General features: G+C 34.0%; 4 protein-coding genes across 8 annotated transcripts; all 4 read right to left on the minus strand.

Annotated features, from left to right (window-relative positions):
• Nucleotides 1-369: 369 nt before the first annotated feature.
• CPK31 (calcium-dependent protein kinase 31) lies at nt 370-3,143 on the minus strand. Its single transcript, NM_148230.3, has 8 exons — nt 2,460-3,143; nt 1,988-2,131; nt 1,749-1,901; nt 1,449-1,561; nt 1,203-1,370; nt 990-1,117; nt 825-924; nt 370-745 (listed from the first exon to the last, which is right to left on the minus strand). Exons 1-8 carry the CDS (start codon nt 3,016-3,018, stop codon nt 656-658), a joined length of 1,455 nt encoding a protein of 484 aa, NP_680596.2. The 5' UTR covers nt 3,019-3,143; the 3' UTR covers nt 370-655.
• A 916-nt stretch (nt 3,144-4,059) lies between these two features.
• CPK27 (calcium-dependent protein kinase 27) lies at nt 4,060-7,127 on the minus strand. Its single transcript, NM_116708.3, has 8 exons — nt 6,450-7,127; nt 5,755-5,898; nt 5,522-5,674; nt 5,202-5,314; nt 4,860-5,027; nt 4,652-4,779; nt 4,474-4,573; nt 4,060-4,390 (listed from the first exon to the last, which is right to left on the minus strand). Exons 1-8 carry the CDS (start codon nt 7,006-7,008, stop codon nt 4,298-4,300), a joined length of 1,458 nt encoding a protein of 485 aa, NP_192379.2. The 5' UTR covers nt 7,009-7,127; the 3' UTR covers nt 4,060-4,297.
• A 2,201-nt stretch (nt 7,128-9,328) lies between these two features.
• Nucleotides 9,329-12,011, minus strand: CPK22 (calcium-dependent kinase-like protein; the record flags this gene model as incomplete). Of its 4 annotated transcripts, NM_001340498.1 has the most annotated exons (9): nt 9,411-9,608; nt 9,703-9,802; nt 10,074-10,201; nt 10,295-10,462; nt 10,529-10,638; nt 10,831-10,965; nt 11,048-11,191; nt 11,327-11,734; nt 11,777-11,909. In NM_001340498.1, the coding sequence occupies 9 exons, from the start codon at nt 11,907-11,909 to the stop codon at nt 9,519-9,521; spliced, it is 1,416 nt and encodes a 471-aa protein (NP_001329213.1). The 4 variants fall into 4 exon arrangements, with proteins under 4 accessions (NP_001329214.1, NP_001329213.1, NP_001319866.1 ...); NM_001340497.1 differs by having other exon boundaries at nt 9,329-9,608; nt 11,327-12,011; NM_001340496.1 differs by having other exon boundaries at nt 9,519-9,608; nt 10,831-11,004; nt 11,327-11,909.
• Nucleotides 12,012-12,674: 663 nt separating this feature from the next.
• CPK21 (calcium-dependent protein kinase 21) lies at nt 12,675-16,826 on the minus strand. Of its 2 annotated transcripts, NM_001340500.1 has the most exons (9): nt 15,951-16,781; nt 15,353-15,496; nt 15,119-15,271; nt 14,774-14,886; nt 14,448-14,615; nt 14,237-14,364; nt 14,008-14,107; nt 13,753-13,925; nt 12,675-12,941 (listed from the first exon to the last, which is right to left on the minus strand). In NM_001340500.1, exons 1-8 carry the CDS (start codon nt 16,651-16,653, stop codon nt 13,839-13,841), a joined length of 1,596 nt encoding a protein of 531 aa, NP_001319867.1. In that variant the 5' UTR covers nt 16,654-16,781; the 3' UTR covers nt 12,675-12,941; nt 13,753-13,838. The 2 variants fall into 2 exon arrangements, with proteins under 2 accessions (NP_001319867.1, NP_192381.1); NM_116710.3 differs by lacking the exon at nt 12,675-12,941 and having other exon boundaries at nt 13,419-13,925; nt 15,951-16,826.
• Between the last annotated feature and the right edge of the window lie 3,310 nt (nt 16,827-20,136).

Raw genomic sequence — 20,136 nt, forward strand, 5'->3', positions numbered from 1 at the left:
AATCTTTGTAAGGTTTAAGGTTTTAAGAAGATTAAATCGAAGAGAAGCCAACTTACTGTTTATTTCCGAAGTATATGAAACCATATTACAAAAATAAGTATAACACACTTTATAAGGAACACAAATACCAAAAGAATGACTTCTTTTAAGTGGATCTTACAAGAAAGTGCATTACTTGCAACTTACAAGAAGCCAAGGACAAGACTAGAGAGTTTCCAACACATAAATGATCAAACTAATTAATCTCACTATGGTTTTCACCGGTTTAGCTCTTCTTCCCTAAACCGTTATTGTGGGTTACACTTACACACAAAAACAACATCATATGATTCTATTGATTGGAAGAAGTTCCCCTTCTGCCTGCTTGCTGCTGCCACTTCTCATCATTGCAATTCATGTTGTCGGTTATTTATGATTGAAAAATATAAATAAATCAATAAATTAATTGATACCATATTTTCAAATATTAAGTATATCACACTTAATAAGGAAAACAAATACAAAAAGAATGACTTCTTTTAAGTGGATTTACAAGTGTGTTACTTGCAACTCACGTGAAAGTTTCAACAGATCAAACTAAAACTTTCACTTTGGTTTTCTCCGGTTTAGGACTTCTTCCCTAAACCGTTATTCAAGAAGAAGAGCACAATATGATTCACTTGATCGGAAGAAGCTCCCTTTGTGGCTGCAAGCTGCTGCCACTTCTCATCATTGTGCGGAATTCCTCAAAGTTTATTTTCCCATCCTGTAACAAAGTTGTTCATTACTTACTATGTTTCGAAAAACGGGTCTAATGTTTGATGTATTGGATTGGACCAACTTACATTATCGGTATCAACTTCGGTTATGATTTGTTTGATGCTAACTTCATCTCCCACACCATGCTCTTTCATTGCCATCTCCAACTCTTCCTTGGTTATGTGCCTATTGCATTTCATATTTCAGTTTTAACTTTATAGTAGTGATAAGCTAAAGTGGAAGAAACTTACCCGTCATTGTCTTTGTCAAAGTGTTGGAATGCTTGGTACACATGATCATCTCTATCCAATCTATATCTATGCATCGTGGCAGAGATAAACTCGTCTATGTCGATTGTTCCATTACCATCCACATCAGCCTGAGAAGTTTATAATTATGTGTTACAAAGTTATATATTTTTCTTTAAAGACAAGTCGGATGCAATGAGTAATCAATCAACTCACAGCTTCCATGAGTTGCTCCACTTCGGTTTTAGAGAGGTTAGATCCAAGTCTAGTAAGACCTGTTTTGAGTTCTTCAAGAGTGATTGTGCCACTTTTGTCGGTATCAATGTTGGTGAACAGTGTTTTAAGACCTTTGATTTCCTCTTCCGATAGATTTGCTGCAATAACCTGCAAAAAAATCAGACGCACACATCATTAACTGAAGATAGGAAGAGGTAGCAAGAATCGGGAATGGTTACTCTTTACCTTTAGAGCTACTTTCTTTAGCTTGTTCATATCTCGAAATTGCTTCAATCGAGATAAAACAACGCCATCAATAGGCTTATCTGAAGCTTCTCCGTCTTTCATCCAAGGATGTCCTATATACATTACAGACATAACAAGAAACAAGACTTCAAGATTAACATACACAAGCCCTCAACAAAACATAGTGAGCACAATTCTGAATTCTTGAAGCTTCTTTCTTTTGGAACTCACCTAAACTTAACAATCTAATTTGATTGCTTTAGAATCTCAAAAAGATAGAACAGTCATAAACGAACTTACCAAGAACCTCTGCAGCAGAGATTCGTTCCTTGGGGTTTCTGTTAAGCATCCTATTGACAAGATGTTTTGCCTTCACATCTATAAACTTCCATGATTCGCTGTCAACGTCGATTTTGGCACTCTTTATCTCAGAGAACATCTGTGCCTCAGGTTCTACAATATACATACAATAGATACGTATATATAACAAAGCAAACCCCAAGAAGAAGAACATTTATGTTAGCTTTTTAAGTTTGAACCTGTCACAAAGGGAGGTTTGCCGCAGAGTAGGATGTACAATATAATCCCTGCACTCCAAATGTCCGCTTCTTTACCGTATTTTCCCTGTAACACTTCAGGAGCAATGTAGTAAGCACTCCCAGCGAATTTCCGGTGTACTTCTCCTGTTTTTGTTGGTTTAGACAAAAAATACATCAAAACCTGATTCTTGTATGAGTCACCAAATCCAACTCTATACGCATTTGAACCAAAGTAACCAAATTTTCTCAAACTAAAGAGACTTGTGCAAGACCAATCTTATACATACAAAACATTTCTTATATACTCCTAAGATGGATTCTATTAAAGATCAACCTCTAAACTCATTTTTGAGTCGCAATCTCTAGGCACAGGAACCAAAAGTCACCAAATTTAAAACACAAGACACAAACCAACATACTCCAGTACCAAAACCAATCAAAGGCAATCAAAGAAAGGAATCTCGAAGCTAACCTTCTTCAATGAAAACAGAACACCCGAAGTCGATAGCTTTGACCGTAGCATTCTTATCGGTACTGGAGAGCAAGAAATTCTCAGGCTTTAGATCACGAAGCATCACACCCATGTAATGACAATTCTTGACAACATTCACAATCGGCCTAATGATTTCAACAGCTTCTTTCTCGGAGTAAGACTTTCCATCTTTGGACAAAGCTTCGATCTTTTTGAATAACTCTCCACCACCACAATATTCCATAACAATATGTACAGAATCTCTGTCCTCGTAAGCTTTCTTGAACTCAACAATGTTCGGTTCTCCAGACAAATGCTTCATGATACGAATCTCTCTCTTCACGGCTTCTTCATCTTCTCTACTCTTTAGATTCGTCTTGAGAATGGTCTTGCAGGCGTAAGTCTTACCTGAAGTCTTCTCAACGCATTTTCGAGTTATACCGAATTGGCCTTGACCCAATTCATCCCCGAGGATGTAAACCTTTCCGATGTCAACGAATGGTTTCTCAAGAATGGTTCTTTTTGATTGTTTTAGGTTCTTACTGCTGTAGCAACCCATTGAGAGTTTTCAGAGACTTTTCTGGTTTAAAGAAGATGAACTTCGAGGAAGTCAGATTGTCAAAATGTAAGATTTCAGAAGATGGAGGTTTATGGAGAATCATCATCTCAATTCTGAACTCGTACATTTGTGGATTTGGTCTTTAAGTCAATGTTCTTTAAAATATTTAAATTCACATAGTTGGTCAAAAGCAAACACTCTGGTGCAGCTAGAGGGTTTACAATGATTTGGTCTTTAAGTCAATGGTCTTTAGAATATTTAAATTCATATTATCAGTCCTAGGCGTTCGGTTATCCATTCGGTTATCGTTTTTTTCGGTTCTAAAGTTTAGAATCCATTCGGTTATTTTGAAAGTTAGGTTTCGGTTTCGGTTCTTTTGCTCTTAAAAAATAGTATCCATTCGGTTATTTTACTTTGAATATTGTCGGATAATTCAGTTATTTTCGGATAATAGGATAATTTTTGGTTATTTTCGAATATTTTTACTATTTTATATATATTCTCAAGTATTTTTATTTATTTAGTTTAGAAATAACTAATACTTTTGAAATTTATTTATATTTCGGATATTTTCGGTTATCCAAAATATTTCGGTTTATATCCATTCGGTTTCGGATATTTCGGTCCGGTACATTCGGTTCGGTCAAAAGAAAAACTCTGTTTCAGCTAGAAAGGTTTGCAATGATCAAGAAATTTACAAGAGAAAAGGCCTCTGTTTTCTCCGGTTTAGCTTTGAATCTTTGGGTTTACCAAAACCGGAAAACCACTATTTAGTGAAACAATTACAGAGCTTAATGATCAATGGATACGAAGAAGTTTCCCTTGTGGCTGCAAACCGTTGTTGTCTTTATCAACAATGCTTTCTGAAAATGTTCATCTCGTTCCAATCTGTGTCTATGCATCGTCGCTAATGGAAGATGAGAGCCATTGACACTCGCTGTAGCAGAGAGATGGTTTATTGAATAACAAGAAACCTTTCTCAGTTAGGTTACCTTAAACGCCAAGGCAAATTGTGAAAGAAACCCTAAAACGTAGAGCGTCCGAAATATTCTATTGAATTCTCTGAATATTTTTGATGTTTGTATTTCTCAATTCCTTAGGTCAAGTATCTATAAAACTACAACACACTTTATAAGGAATCACAAATATACCAAAAGAATGAATTCTTTTTAATTGGATTTTACAACCTTGACAAACAAAAAATGTGGATTAAACAGATCAAACTAAACCATACAAATATGTATTATTCAATACCTTAAAGCATGCAAATATGTATTATTCAATTGATGATCGGAAGAAGTTCCCCTTCTGGCTGCAAGCTGCTCTCAGTTCTCATCATTGTGCGGAATTCCTCAAAGTTTATTTTTCCATCCTGTAACAGAGTTGTTCATTACTTAACAGTGTTTCGAAAAAAACCGGTCTGATGTTTCATGTTTGATGTATTGACCAACTTACATTATCGGTATCAGCATCGGCTATGATTTGTTTGATGCTACCTTCATCTCCCGCACCATCCTCCTTCATCGCCATCTCCAACTCTTCCTTCGTTATGTGCCTATTGTATTGTCAAGCATTTCACATTTTAGTTCAAAAACATTATTCGACTAATAAGCAAAAAGTGGAAGAAACATACCCGTCGTTGTCTTTGTCAAAGTGTTGGAATGCTTTGTACACATGTTCATCTCTATCCAATTTGTATCTATGCATCGTTGCAGAAATAAACTCGTCTATGTCGATTGTTCCATTACCATCCATATCAGCCTGAGAAGTTAATCATTATGTGTTACAAAGTTATATTTTTTCTTTAAAGACAAGTCCGATGCAATAAGTAATCAACTCACAGCTTCCATGAGTTGCTCCACTTCGGTTTTAGAGAGGTTAGATCCAAGTCTAGTAAGACCTGTTTTGAGTTCTTCAAGAGTAATATTTCCACTTTTGTCAGTATCTATGTTGGTGAACAGTGTCTTAAGACCTTTGATTTCCTCTTCTGATAGATTTGCTGCAATAAACTGCAAATCAGACACACACATCATAAATCGATGCTTCATAGACAAAGATAGGAAGATGGATCATTTCCCAGGGTATGATATGTTTCCAGTGACTAGGAAAATCACATATTAGTAAGCTGTTTAAGATAATACTTAGGAGGTAGTAGCAAGAATAGGGAATGGTTCACTCTTTACCTTTAGAACTACCTTCTTAAACTTGTTCGCATCTCGAAATCTCTTCAAACGGGATAAAACAACGCCATCAATAGGCTTATCCGAAGCTTCTCCTTCTTTCATCCAAGGATGTCCTATATACAACAAGGAGCATTACAGACAAAACAAGAACAAGATTTCAATATTCACATAGTCTAAACAATGGAATTTCTTTTGAGGAAACAAGCCCTCCACAAACATAGTGAGCACAATTCTGGATCCTTGAAGCTTCTTTTGGATCCAGATATATATATTTGTGTTGGCTCTAGAACAATCTTGAAAAGAGAAAGAAAGGAACTTACCAAGAACCTCTGCAGCAGAGATTCGTTCCTTGGGGTTTCTATCAAGCATCCTCTTGACAAGATGTATTGCCCTTGAATCTCTAAGAGGCCATGGTTCCTCGCTGTAGTCGATTTCCAAACTCTTAATCTCATTGAACATCTGTCCCTCAGGTTCTACATACAATAGATTACATATAAATAAAAAATCAACCCCCAAGAAGAAGAAGAATCCAGTTAGCTTTTTAAGTTTGAACCTTTCACAAAGGGAGATTTGCCACAGAGTAGGATGTATAATATAATCCCTGCACTCCAAATGTCCGCTTCTTTACCGTAATTTCCCTGTAACACTTCAGGAGCAATGTAGTAATCACTCCCAGCTAAATCCTGGTATACTTTTCCTGTATTTGTTGGTTTCAGAAAACAATGCATCAAATCAATCATATGAAACCAAGAACAAAACTAACTAAATATGGTATACTTGAAAACAATCTGTAACAACAAAAGACAATGTAAAACCCGATTCTTGATACTTAACAGTCACCAAATCCAAATTTCAACGCATTGGTACAAAAGTAAACAAATTTTGCTCATGACTGAAGCAAACTAAAGAGACGTGTGCAAGACAAATCTTATAGATTCAAAAATGTTACATACCAAATCCAAAACTACCAACTACTAAGGTGATTCTGTCAAAAAATCAACCTTTAAACTCAGTTTTGGTTTCATCTCTAAGCATTGGAACAAAAGTCACCAAATTTTGTCCATGACTAAAGCAAAGAGTTACATAACAAATCCAAAACTACCAAACTCCTAAGATGATTCTATCAAAGATCAACCTCTTTGAGTCCCAATCTCTATGCATAGGAACAAAAGTCACCAAATTTTGTTCATGAGTCATGACTAAAGCCCTATCAAACGCAGTCAAAGAAAGGAATCTCTCGGAGCTGACCTTCTTCAATGAACACAGAACACCCAAAGTCAATAACTTTGACCGTAGCATTGTCATCGTTACTCGTAAGCAAGAAATTCTCAGGCTTTAGATCACGATGCATCACACCCATGTAATGGCAATTCTTCACAACATTCACAATCGACCTAATGATTCCAGCAGCTTCTTTCTCCGAGTAAGACTTCCCAACATCGTACAAAGCTAGGATCTTGTCGTATAACTCTCCACCACCACAATATTCCATAACAATATGTACAGAATCTTTGTCCTCGTAAGCATTCTTGAACTCGACAATGTTTGGTTCTCCAGACAATTGCTTCATAATCCGAATCTCTCTCTTCACGTCTTCTTCACATTCTTCGTCCTTTAGCTTTGTCTTGAGAATGGTTTTGCAGGCGAATGTCTTACCTGTAGATTTCTCAACGCACTTTCGGGTTAGACCGAAATTACCTCTACCCAATTCCTCCCCGAGGATATAAATCTTTGTGATGTCAACTAAAGGTTTCTCAAGAATGGTTCTTTTCGATTGTTGTAGCTCCTTACTGCTGAAGCAACCCATCTCTTTGAGAATAAAACCTTAAAAGTGTGAGATTTTTGGAAATGGGTCTCTTTAATCTCTTTTGGCTGAAGCAGATTTGTTATATAATCTCTTTAGTTCGAATTTGTTTTATTGTTCTTCCAGGCAAGTGGCAATATTAAATTTAAGATTTTGGTCTTTAAATATTGAAATTGGTCATTTCTTTATATAAATTGACTTAGTCCTCGAAGACATTTTACACAATTGGTAGTTTTTAATAGGCCTTGACCTTGAACCGAATATTCGAACCGAAAAATAACTGAACCGAATTCGAATCCGAATTTTTAGAATTATTTGAATAGGTCTTAGACCTTATTATCCTAAAAAATCTGAACCAAACCCAAACCGAATCTAATACATGTGGGTATCCAAATATAAATGTAAACTTAAAAATATTGATTATATATATTTTTATAATACTTTAAATATCCAAAATTAAAATTATAAATCCAAATATATTAGATTTTTTTAATAATTCATATATATTTTGATTTATTTAAGATAAAAGTAACCAATGTTATAATTTTCTCTTAGATAATTTAAGTATTTTGATTAAATTTAGTTATATTTAGGTAAAAAGTAACAAACATATTTTTGGATAATCGGATATTTCGGGTAGATTTGAGTATATATGAATAAAACCTCCAAATCCGATCCGAACCTAAATATATTTTGAATATTTTTGCATTTTTACTAAAATAACCGAACTAATCTGAATCCTAACTGAAACCAAACCGGATTTTTTACAATAGTTCTCAATTCCCTACCCAGATAGATTCGATAGCCGAAAAAAAAAGAACCGAACGAATACCCAATGCCCACGCATAACAAGTTAACAACATTAATGGTGAATTTATGATGAACCTATCTTTGCCTGGAGTCATATAAATAGTGAATTTTGGTTTGGTCTTTAAATATTCATAATTTATATTGGTCAGTTTGCTTATTAGACGACTTTTGTAATAAAATACCGAATTGGTTTCTTTAAAATTTTAAATATATAGTATTGGTCTTTGGGTTTTTTGGTCAACGTTAATATTGGTTCTTTAAATATTTTAACTTTTGTCGTTTTCAATAATTCTTACAACTTTCTTTATTAGTATAACAACAATATAATAAAACTAGTCTTACTGTAATTTTTAATTTACTAAACTACATTAAATAAGAATGCTTCTTTCGTGCATCTCACGTATATTGAACATATCCAGCTTACTGACAGATTACCAAATCATAAACTCTTTTGTTAAAATATTCCAAACCTGTTATAAACAGATAAAATGATACAAAGCATGTGACGGTTTTAGACCAATAATATACGATTAATCATCTAAATGATAAAAATATAGCAAAAGGATTTTTACTCTCTTAAGGTCTTCATAAGGATTAAGCAAGTTCTCAAGAAAAATACCAAAAAAAGAAGTAAACTTGTTATTGTTACAAAGAACTAAGACATGACAGAATCTCAAACTCAGTTTCAGACTAACTAAGGAGAAGGATAAATAACTCTGTTCAAACACAGAGAAGATAGAAGAACAATATGAGACAGTGTATCAACTACGCTTACACTGTTCTTCCATCCTGTAACAGAGTTTATTACAAGGTTTCAAGAACCTGTTTAATGTTTGAGATGTTGGCTATATGTTGGAGAGTGCAACTTACATTGTCGGTATCAACTTCGGATATAACTTCTTTGATGCTAGCTTCATCTCCCATTCCATATTCTTTCATTGCACTTTCCAACTCATCTCTAGTTATGTGCCTGTTGTATAACCAACATATTAACATTGGTGCCTCAAAATAGTTACACACATTTGAATCTTGATTCTCTTGACACAAGAAATGATCGATGGAGCGTGATTCGTAAACTGCAAATGGAAGAAACTTACCCGCTGTTGTCTTTATCAAAGTGTTGGAATGCTTTGTCGATCTAATTTGTATCTATGCATTGTCGCAGAGATAAATCGTAGTAGTCGATTGTTCCATTACAATCCAGGTCAGCCTGAAAAGTTATCATCACGTGTTTCAAGCTTTGTCTTTTTCAAAACCTTAACTGTGGAAAGTGAAGCCAAGATGCTGAAGATAACTTAACTTCAGTTTCAGAGAGTCTAGACCCAAGTCTAGTTAGCCCAGTTTTGAGTTCTTCAAGATTCATATAGAGCCGTTTTAACTCCACAAAGATAGTGAGCACAAATCTGGATTTTTGAAGCTTCTATTGGAACTCACCTAAATTCCACCCAAGTTTTATGGAGAATCATCATCTCAATTTCTCAACTCTCAAGGTCTTTGTACATTTGGATTTGGTCTCTAACTCAATGGTCTTTTAAATATTCAAATTTATGTTTTGGTCAAAAGCCAGAAGATTTGCAATGATCAAGAAAATTACAAGAAAGACATACAAACAATTTCAAAGATAAACTACTATCACCTCTGTTTTCTCCGGTTTAGTTCGGGTTTAACAAAACCGATTTTGGGTGAAACAAAAAACAGAGCTTTTATATGTGGATCCCAACAAGTTTCCCTTGTGGTTGCAAGATGCCATTTCTCATCATCGTACAAAACTCCTCATAGTCTATTTTTCCATCCTGTACAAAATTTCATAACCAAGATTCAGTACCAGTTAATAGTTAAACCTCTAAAAATAAGGGACACTAATGGAATATATAGAGGGCCATTTACGTTGTTTTTATCGAATTCTGAAATCAAATCTTTGGCATTAGCTTCATCTCCCATACCATGCTCTTTCATTGCTATCTCCACTTCCTCCTTCGTTATGTGCCTGTCGTATAAACAAAGCCATATCACATTTATGTTTTCAAGAATCTATCTCACTGCATTTTCAAGTCTTTGGTTCGATCTTGACACATTTTTTTAATTTTTTTTTTGAATACCAGGAGGTTCTGGGCCGAAACCCGTAATCCCCCAGACCCGAAACCACAGCATGTAATATTAGTTTCGTCCTAATCGTCACTCGAACCGGCGACCTCTAAGTTTCGCCTAGGGTCTTTACCCATTGAGCTAACGACACTTGGTCTTGACACATTACTTACCCGCTTCCGTCTTTATCAAAGTATTGGAATGCTTTGTATAAATGTTCATCTCGTTCCAAACGGTGTCTATGCATCGTCGCTGAGATAAACTCTATGTAGTCAATTGTTCCATTCCCATCAACATCAGCCTGAACAAAAAAGAAAAAAGTTACCATTTTTTTGTTTTTGTTAAGATCAACAAATGGAAGTAAAGAGAAGTGGCTTATGATGATAACACTCACTGCTTCCATGAGTTGCTTAACTTCAGTCTCAGAGAGTTTAGAGCCATGTCTATTCAGCCCCATTTTGAGTTCTTCATAAGTGATTGACCCGCTTTTGTCCATATCCATATTCTCAAACATGGTTTTAAGACCTTTGATCTCCTCTTCCGATAGACCCTCCGCAATAACCTTCAAACCAAACGCACAAATCACAATCCAAAGTTGAGGATCATAATCTTGAAGCTACTATTTTACCTTAAGAGCAAGCTTCTTAAGCTTGTTCATTGCTCGGAATTGCTTCATACGTGATAAGACAACATTATCAATAGGCTTATCTGGAGCTTCGCTTTTCATCCATGGATGTTCTACAAACCACAAGGATTTTTTAGTTAGACACAACCATAAACTCGCACTAACATTTCAGACTGTAACATTTAAGACTTCAAGATTCACATAGTGTCACTCTAAGGCCTAAACAATACACTAGAAGCTTCATTTGGTAAACACTAACAATCATGTTTTCAATTTAAATGTTTCAAAAATCAGTTAGGGCTTACCAAGAACATCTGCAGCAGAGATTCGTTCCTTCGGTTTTTTGGTGAGCATCTTCCCGATAAGGTGCTTCGCTTTAAAAGATATCAAAGGCCATGGTTGGCTCTCAAAATCAAGCCTGCATTCTTTAATCTCAGCATCTACAATACAAAGAGTAGACACAATTATAGATTCAATTCCTCAAGAAGAACACATCTCAAAGTATTTAGCTCAAGGTTTTACCAGTTTGAAATGGCGGTACGCCGCTCAGTAGGATGTATAAAATAACACCAGCACTCCAAATGTCGATTTCTTTCCCATAGCTTCCCTCTAATACTTCAGGAGCAATGTAGTATTTACTTCCAACAACTCTCTCAAAAGTTTTCCCTGTAAAGTTTGAAAATATATCGACGAATCAAACTTACTATAAATAGTATACTTGACAATATGATCAAATCTTGAATTCTAAACAAGCTTATGTTATTGAGTATTGACACGAAGATAAAAAAAATTTTGGCTCACCTTCTTTGATGTAAACAGAACACCCGAAATCGATAGCTTTAAGCATAGCATTCTCATCTTTACTAGAGAACAAGAAGTTCTCAGGCTTGAGATCACGATGAACGACATCCAAAGAATGACAAATCTTCACAGCATTCACAATAGACCTAAAGATTCCAGCAGCATCTTTCTCAGAGTAATAGCTATGAGACTTGACCAAAGCATCGATCTTGTCGAATAACTCACCACCACCACACAATTCCATTACAATGTGTATAGAATTATTATCTTCGTAGGAACCTTTGATCTGTACGATGTTAGGCTGTCCTGAAACATGATCCATGATTTGAATCTCTGTCTTCACAGCTTCTTTTTCTTCTTCGCTGCTTAGAGTTCTCTTAGGTATGGATTTGCAAGCGTAACTCTTTCCTGTTGAATTCTCTTTGCACAAGTATGTTGTTCCGAAATTACCTTTGCCTAGTTCGTCACCGAAGCTATAGTGCTTCTTGATATCTTCCAATGGCTTCCCAAGAATCGTCTCTTGCTTTTGATCCGAGACGATATCAGAAGCTGTTAGGGGTTTACTTCCGCAGCAATTACCCATGAACCTTGGTTAGATTTTTTCTAGGGTTTTAGGAAGATGAATCGAACCAAGATTGTTAAAATGTAGTAGGAATATTTAAGGAGCTGTGGTTTTGTGATGAACATCTCTTTGGCTGGAGTCATATAAATGGTGAATGTGTTGTTTTGTTTTTGTTTTTTTTCCGCCCGATTTTAATTAGAGTTCAAACGAAGCAAAAATGAGAAATGTTGTTTACATAAGTGATATAAATCGGTTCAATGCGAATATTTCGCGCCAAATTATCCGCTTTTACATTTGCATTACGAAAAATGTTCTTTTGGTCTTTTAAATTCGTTTTTGGTCTTTAAATATTCAAAATTTATGTTGGTAAGTTTACTAAGTCCTCCAAGACTTTATTAGACGACTTTTGTGTATAAAACCGAAAGTATAAAATGTAGGAATTATGAGCTGGAATTTGAGTTGTATACTTGTATTAATAAAATACTGACTTGGTCTTTAAATATTCAAATTTATAGTATTGGTCATTGGTTGTTTAACTTGTTTTTGTCAACGTTAATATTGGTCCTTAAAATAATTTCATTTTGTCGTTTAATCTAATTGGTGTGTTTTTCTTGCTTCTTTATTTATTAGTACTGTAATTTATTCTTTAATTGACAGATTGATCTTAAAAATGCTTCTTTCGTGCATCCCACGTATATTGAACATCCAGATTTATAATTACAAACAGATAACCAAACAAATAAATTAAATAATAAACTCTTGAAAATATCTTAAAATCTTTATAGGCTAAATGATACAAAGCGTGTGACGTTCATAGACTGATACTACTAGCTAAAGGCCCTATATCTCTGAGAGGCGAGACCGACACCAGGTTAGATTCATCTCTTTTGGGAGATGGACCCACACCAGGTTAAATACATCTTCTTTGGATAAGAGATCTCTCTCAATATACCTCGAACCCAGCACCTCTACATAAAAAATTTAACACTGGGCCAACAGCTCGTTGGTCTCCACTCGCTCTTTTTGTATTTGAGAATAACTTTTTAGCTCTTCCTAGAAACAAAGACAACCAAAGTGATAAATACGAATCACCAAAGAACCAAGGAAGAAATGTGCGCAACATGAAGTCACTAAGCTTGAGAAAATCGAATCTGACATGAAGCAGAATGTGTCTCAAGGAGTTGAAACATATAAAAAGATTCAATCAGTGCTTGAGCAGATTATTGGGAGTAGAAGTCACATTGGATTTAGTAACAGTGATGCAACAGCAAAATGTTTTTCTTTTGCGCCTGAGAACAAGCTACATTATTCGAGGGCAAGAGTATTGATAAGCTAGGAGGCACGTGTGGTAGCTCAAAAGGATTCGTTGAGGCTCGTGAATAAGCAAAGAGAAGCAGAGAAGGCACGTGAAACAGAGTTAAAACAGAGCAAGAAGAAACAGATTGTGTAACCAATTGAGAGTTGTATATAAATAGATAGAAGAGTATTGAAAAAGTTATGCATTAATGCATGTATAGATGTGTGTGTAACAAACTTATCGTTTGCTAGAGAAGAGTTAAGAAATCTCTTGAACAAATCTCCATTGTTAGAGTTCTTGAGTTTGTATCTTGGATTGAGAAGTGATAAGAGAGATTCCTAAGGAACTATTACTAGCAAAAGATTACACTTAAAGCTCATAAGGATTAAGAAAGTTCTCAAGAAAGTTTCAAAAAAATATAAGTGGATATGTTACTGTTACAAGGAGCTAAGACATGACAGTCTCTCAAAATCAGTTTCAGACTAACTAAGGAGAAGGATAAATAAATCTGTTCAAACACAGAGAAGATAGAACAACATTTTGAGACAGTATATCAACTATGCTCACCTCGGTTTACCCCCGGTTTAGCTCTTCTACTCTGGGTTCAAGAATCGCTTTCGGTTGATAAACCGTTGGGATTTATGCCGACTTGATCAATGGAATGGAAGCAGTTTCCCCTGTGGCTGCGTGCTGCCACTTCTCATCATCGCGCAAAATTCTTCAAAGTTTATTCTTCCATCCTGTAACATAGTTCATTACAAGGTTTCAAGAACCAGTTTAATGTTTGAGATGTTGGCTTATATGTTAGAGAGTGCAACTTACATTGTCGGTATCAACTTCGGATATAACTTCTTTGATGCTAGCTTCATCTCCCATTCCATATTCCTTCATGGCACTTTCCAACTCATCTCTAGTTATGTGCCTGTTGTATAACCAAGCCATTATTAACATTGGTGCATGATAATAGTTGTACACATCTGATACTTAGTCTCCATGACACAAGAAATGAACAATGGAGACTAATTCATAAACTGAAAATGGAAAAACTTACCCGCTGTTGTCTTTATCAAAGTGTTGGAATGCTTTGTATACATGCTCATCTCGATCTAATTTGTATCTATGCATTGTCGCAGAGATAAACTCGTAGTAGTCGATTGTTCCATTACCATCGACGTCAGCCTGAAACGTTATCATCATGTGTTTCAAGCTTTTTCAAAACCTTAACAGTGGAAAGTGAAGCCAAGATGCTGAAGATAACTTACGGCTTCCATGAGTTGCTTAACTTCAGTTTCCGAGAGTCTAGACCCAAGTCTAGTTAGCCCAGTTTTGAGTTCTTCATAAGTGATTGTCCCGCTTTTGTCGGTATCTATATTCGCAAACATGGTTTTAAGACCTTTAATCTCCTCTTCTGATAGACTCTCCGCGATAACCTGAAAACAGAATACACAAATTACAACCAAAATTTCAGGCACCAGTAGATATGAGGCATTGCAATATGGAGCATAGAGAGATTGCAAGTGGATAATTGAAATGCAAAATTAGTAATAAAGAAAGATAATTTCATAAAAAATTTCAGCCACTTCTTTACCTTTAGAGCTAGCTTCTTAAGCTTGTTCATTGCTCGGAATTGCTTCATGCGGGATAACACAGCGCTATCAATAGGCTTGTCTGGTGCTTCTCCCCCTTTGATCCAAGGATGTTCTATAAACCATAAGGATGGCTACATATTAGTAAAGCATTACTAGTTAGACGACCATAAACTCAAAGACAAGAACAAGATCAGACTTCAACATTCACTAGAGTCTATTTAGACCTAGAGGTCCTATACAATGGACTGACTATCTTGTTCTGGCTTTGAGCCTCTAAAATATGTAATCACGCATTCTATACAAACAGGAGTGGGAAAAAAATACTGGTATTCACATTGTCTTACCAAGAACCTGTGCAGCCGTGATTCGTCTCTTCGGGTCTTTGGTTAGCATCTTCCTAACAAGATCTTTCGCGCTTTCAGATATAGAAGGCCATGGCTCACTTACAAAATCAATTTCGCCTTTTATGACCTCATCGAATATTCCTTTCTCATTTTCTAAAATATAACATATGAATATAGATCACACCTCAAGAAGAAAACAAATCAATGAATTTGGTTAGCTTAAAGGTCTTTTACCGGCCCAAAAAGGAGGTACACCGCTGAGTAGGATGTATAAAATGACACCTGCACTCCAAATGTCGATTTCTTTTCCGTAACTTCGCCTTAATACTTCTGGAGCAACGTAGTAAGCACTCCCAACTATATCCCGGTAAACTTTTCCTGCATTTGTTGGTTTCACAGACATATCATGAAGCATATTAACATAAGAATCAAACTAATGAAAATTACATACTTGACAATATCATAAAGATGTGTACAAAAGACAAGATAAACTCGATTCTCGGTACTAAAGTGTCTTGAGTCTCATCCCTATGCATTGGAACATAAGACAACAATCTAGCTCATGATCAACGGAAAAAAAAAGTGCAGATCTTAAATACCAAAGAATATGATCAATCTTCAATGAACAGAGAAAACACAAAATCAATTGTTTTGACCATGACACTCTCACTGTTACTCGAAAACAAGAAGTACTCAAGCTAGAGATCACAATGCAATGAACTACCAAACTCTTAATCTTTGACACTAAAGAGACTAGACAAGCTTATAGATTCCAAACACTAACAATCCAAAACCAAAGACCAAAAAAGGCTATATTGAGTCTCTAGCTAACCTTCTTCGATGAAGACGGACAAACCGAAATCAGTAGCTTTAAGCATAGCATTCTCCTCTTTACTCGAAAGCAAGAAATTCTCAGGCTTGAGATCTCGATGAACCACACCCATAAAATGACAAATCTGAACAACATTGACAATAGACCTAATGATACCAGCAGCAGCTCTCTCAGAGTAATGACCTTGAGCTATAATCCTATCAAACAACTCACCACCAGCACACAACTCCATAACCAAATGTATAGATTGTCTATCTTCATAAGCACCTTTGATCTCAACAATGTTAGGTTGTCCAGACAAATACTGCATTATCTGAATCTCTCTCTTCACATCTTCTTTATCTTGCTTACTAATTAGCTTCCTCTTAAGAATCGATTTGCAAGCATAAGTGTTACCAGTACCAATCTCTTTACACATATACGTAATCCCAAATTGACCTCGACCTAATTCTTTCCCCAAGCTGTAAAATTTCCTGATGTCTTCGAATGGTTTACCTAAAATCGTATCTGGATCTCGAACTGAGACTGGATTTGAAGACGGTGTTGAAATCTGCTGATGGATTGGTTGAGTCATGGGTTTTGGTGTTGGGGTTTGAGGTTTACGATGCTCGGGGACTACATGGGTTTGAACTGGATTGATCGGGATTGATTTTTCTCCGCCGTCGTTTTGAGTTTTCCGGTGTTTACTGCTGAAGCAACCCATTAGTAAAGGAGGAGACTTTCGTTATTGGGTAGAAGAAAAAGATGAGCTTGAAGGATGATTGGAAGAGAGAAACCAAAATCGGAAGAATAATTGAGTTGTGAAGGTTTTGTTTGACTGGAATTGGAATTATCTATCAGTCGCGTCAATTTCTGAGTGTAATAGATAGAACTGTTTAAGTAAATTGTCTTTTGTCTTTGTCAATTTGCTGAAAATAAAATATCCACAATAAATTAATTATATTTAAAATAAATTAAATTTGACTTACATTTTTCAAAGGAATTTTATGGTAAAAAAATTTCGAATATTTGTTCTGGAACGGAAAAATTCCTTGTTTTATTGGACGGGTACAGAATATTCCATTTATAATTAGAAAAGTATTGAATTTCGAACTGTCAAGTGTCAATATTATTTTTAATTTCAAAAAAAAAATAGTGTCAATATTACTTTGATATATTTTTCCATTACAGCTGATATAAAAAAAAGGTTAATGATAAAAAATAACCATAAAATTAAACAAAATTAAAAAAATAATTTTTTGTCAGAAAATTTAGATAAATAACATTTTTTAAAGTAGAATAAATACTAAAAAATATCTTTCTATTTTCTTGTTTCTACAATAATGCCAGTGATAATAAATCAGAGTTGATTAACATCTGAATAAAAAACATGAATTATTTACAGACAACATAGTATCTAAATGAATTAATATTTTATTAAAACAATACATGACAATTATAAAAGGAACATGCATTATTCAGAAGAAATACATCTTATTGTTCGGATAGGTATGAATAATATTACAGTAGAGAACATGAAATATTTAAAAGGTGTAGATCTTTTATATAATACCATGTATTTTTAGAAAATGCATGTCTAATATAAAATGAACATGCATTATTCAAAAGAAACATATCTTATTGTTTGGATGGGTAGGAATAAGATACGTGATTACAATAGAGGACATGAATTATTTAAAAAGTGCAGATCATGTCAAATAAATACACTGCTTTTAGACAAAATACATGCCTAATATAAAAGTAACATGATATATGAAATGATAACATAACATTGAAAGAAAATCTTAAACTTTTGAGGGTGAAAGCAAATCTCAGATTCTAAAAAGAAACGATATCGGAAATAGGTAAATCCTATATAGACCAAATAAATGGAAGAGCTCAATGGTTGAACCACCAAATTGATGAAAACCAACACCGTGAACGGCTATAGTCAAATGATTTACTAGAGCTTGTGGTGGTTATTGTGATGGAGATGGTTATGGAGAAGGTGATGATGGTTTCGGAGAAATAAAAAATTAATGTACGGTTTGGTTTAGTTAGGGTAAAAGTGTCATAAATGAGGTGTAAAAGTTATTTTCTCTCTCATACTTTTTATCTATGGTTATTCTCTTTATTCTTTTGTTGTCAAAGGTTAGTTAGTATATATACTCTAAAAAAATAGTATCGATCTCTTTAATTCGCCGCTACGAAGGCTTTGATTGGGCCTTGTATAATATTGAATTTTCCTTTGCGATGATGACTAGAAGTTGTTGATTACTCATGAGAGAAAGATAAGTTTGTTTTTTCTTGGGATAATGAGAGCTATTTACAATGTTATTTAAAGCCATGAAAAAACAAATTTAAATAAAAGATATGATTTGAACTTAATTTTGTTGTGTTGCCACTTCTTAAGTTTGATAAGCTAGTAAGTGTGATAAGCTAGTGAGTTTGATAAACTAGTAAACTCTAAATATATTATGAGTTTGATAAGCTAGTATGCTCTATATATATATATATAGTTGTGCAAAAACTTATTATAAGTTTGATAAACTAGTAAATATATATATGTGAGTTGTGCAAAAACTTACTATAAGTTTGAATAAGATAGTAAGCTCCATATCTACTATGTGTTTGATAAGCTAGTAAGCACCATATATATATTTTGTGTTTCATATGATTTATTGCATAATCAATTGTTCATTTAGTAAACTTACTATTATGCATAGTAATTTACTAAAGGAAAAAAGATTGCTAGCTACACGAAGTATAAGAGAATACATGGTCACACATACCAACTATACTATTGTATATCCAGCTACACGAAATAGATGTATTCCATAACCACGTATATGAAGTATAGGACGTCATGTAGTTAACACCATAAACATACAATTCCGGTAAACCGGTCAGTTGACTCCGGCACTGACTAGTGTTGACCGGCGTTGACCAAAAAAAAATTCAAAAAGAAAATTAAAATTATTTTTAATATTCAAAAATACGAAAATATTTTTTTGCTTTTATATATTCCAAAACATATTATATATTTCGTAAAAATATATTTGTATTTTCAATGCATTAAATCTTATAATAATTAGTTTTATTTTTAATTTCAAAACTAAAATAAAACTAGAATAAAAATCATTATTAAACTTTAGACTAAAGAGTCATATACTCGATTTCATTAGGAAGCAATATGAAATTGAGTATATGACTCTTTACTCTAAAGTTTGCATGGTAAAGAAAATTATAATTTTATTTTACATATTCTTTAGTCTAAATTTATTTTTGTATACTATTTAGTTCCCTTTTGTAACAAATATTATTAAGAAAAGTTCTCGTAATAACACATAAACAACCAAAAACTTGCAATTTTTCTTTTTAATATATAAAAAGATAGAAAATCTAACAATGTTGATTTCAGCAAAAAAGTTTGTAAAATAAAATTCATGTGTATTATGTTTTATTCTAATAATTTTTGTGGTTGAAAAATATTTTTTTAAAAAATTGTATAGAAATAATTGAAGTGTTTTAATTGTCAATATAAAAATAAGCAATTTCCTTACTTAATTAACTCTAATAATATTTTCCTATTTTAATTTAAATTTTAAAATTTAATAATGATTTTTATTCTATTTTTAGTTTAGTTTTTTTTTTATTTTAAACTAATGAATATAGAATATGTTTTTGAATATACAAAACCAATAAAAATTATTTTTCGTATTTTTGAATATTTAAAATAATTTTAAAGATTTTTTAATTTTTTTTGTTGGTCAACGACGGTCAACACTAGTCAACGCCGGAGTCAACTGACCGGTTTATCAGAATTGTATGTCTATGGTGTTAACCATATGACGTCTTATACTTCATATATGTGGTTATGAAATACATTTACTTCGTGTAGCTGGGTATACAATATTATAGTTGGCATGTGTGACCATGTATTCTCCTATACTTCGTGTAGATAACAATCTTTTTTCCTTTACTAAATGCACGATAATCAAACTCACTATCAATTGTAATAATTTATTGAGGATTGTGGAAATTCAGTTGGATACTTAACAGTTTATTTCATAGTCTTTTAAGTGTTTTAATCATAGATAAAAGAAAGTATGTGGACATGTAGTCGATTTATTTGGGCTAGGTTAAATCACTTTATCTATGTGCAATATTTGATGATATTTGACTTTTTGGATCAGCAGAATGGCTG

This window comes from Arabidopsis thaliana, chromosome 4, assembly GCF_000001735.4.
Source record: "Arabidopsis thaliana chromosome 4, partial sequence".
NCBI classification, from domain to species: domain Eukaryota; kingdom Viridiplantae; phylum Streptophyta; class Magnoliopsida; order Brassicales; family Brassicaceae; genus Arabidopsis; species Arabidopsis thaliana.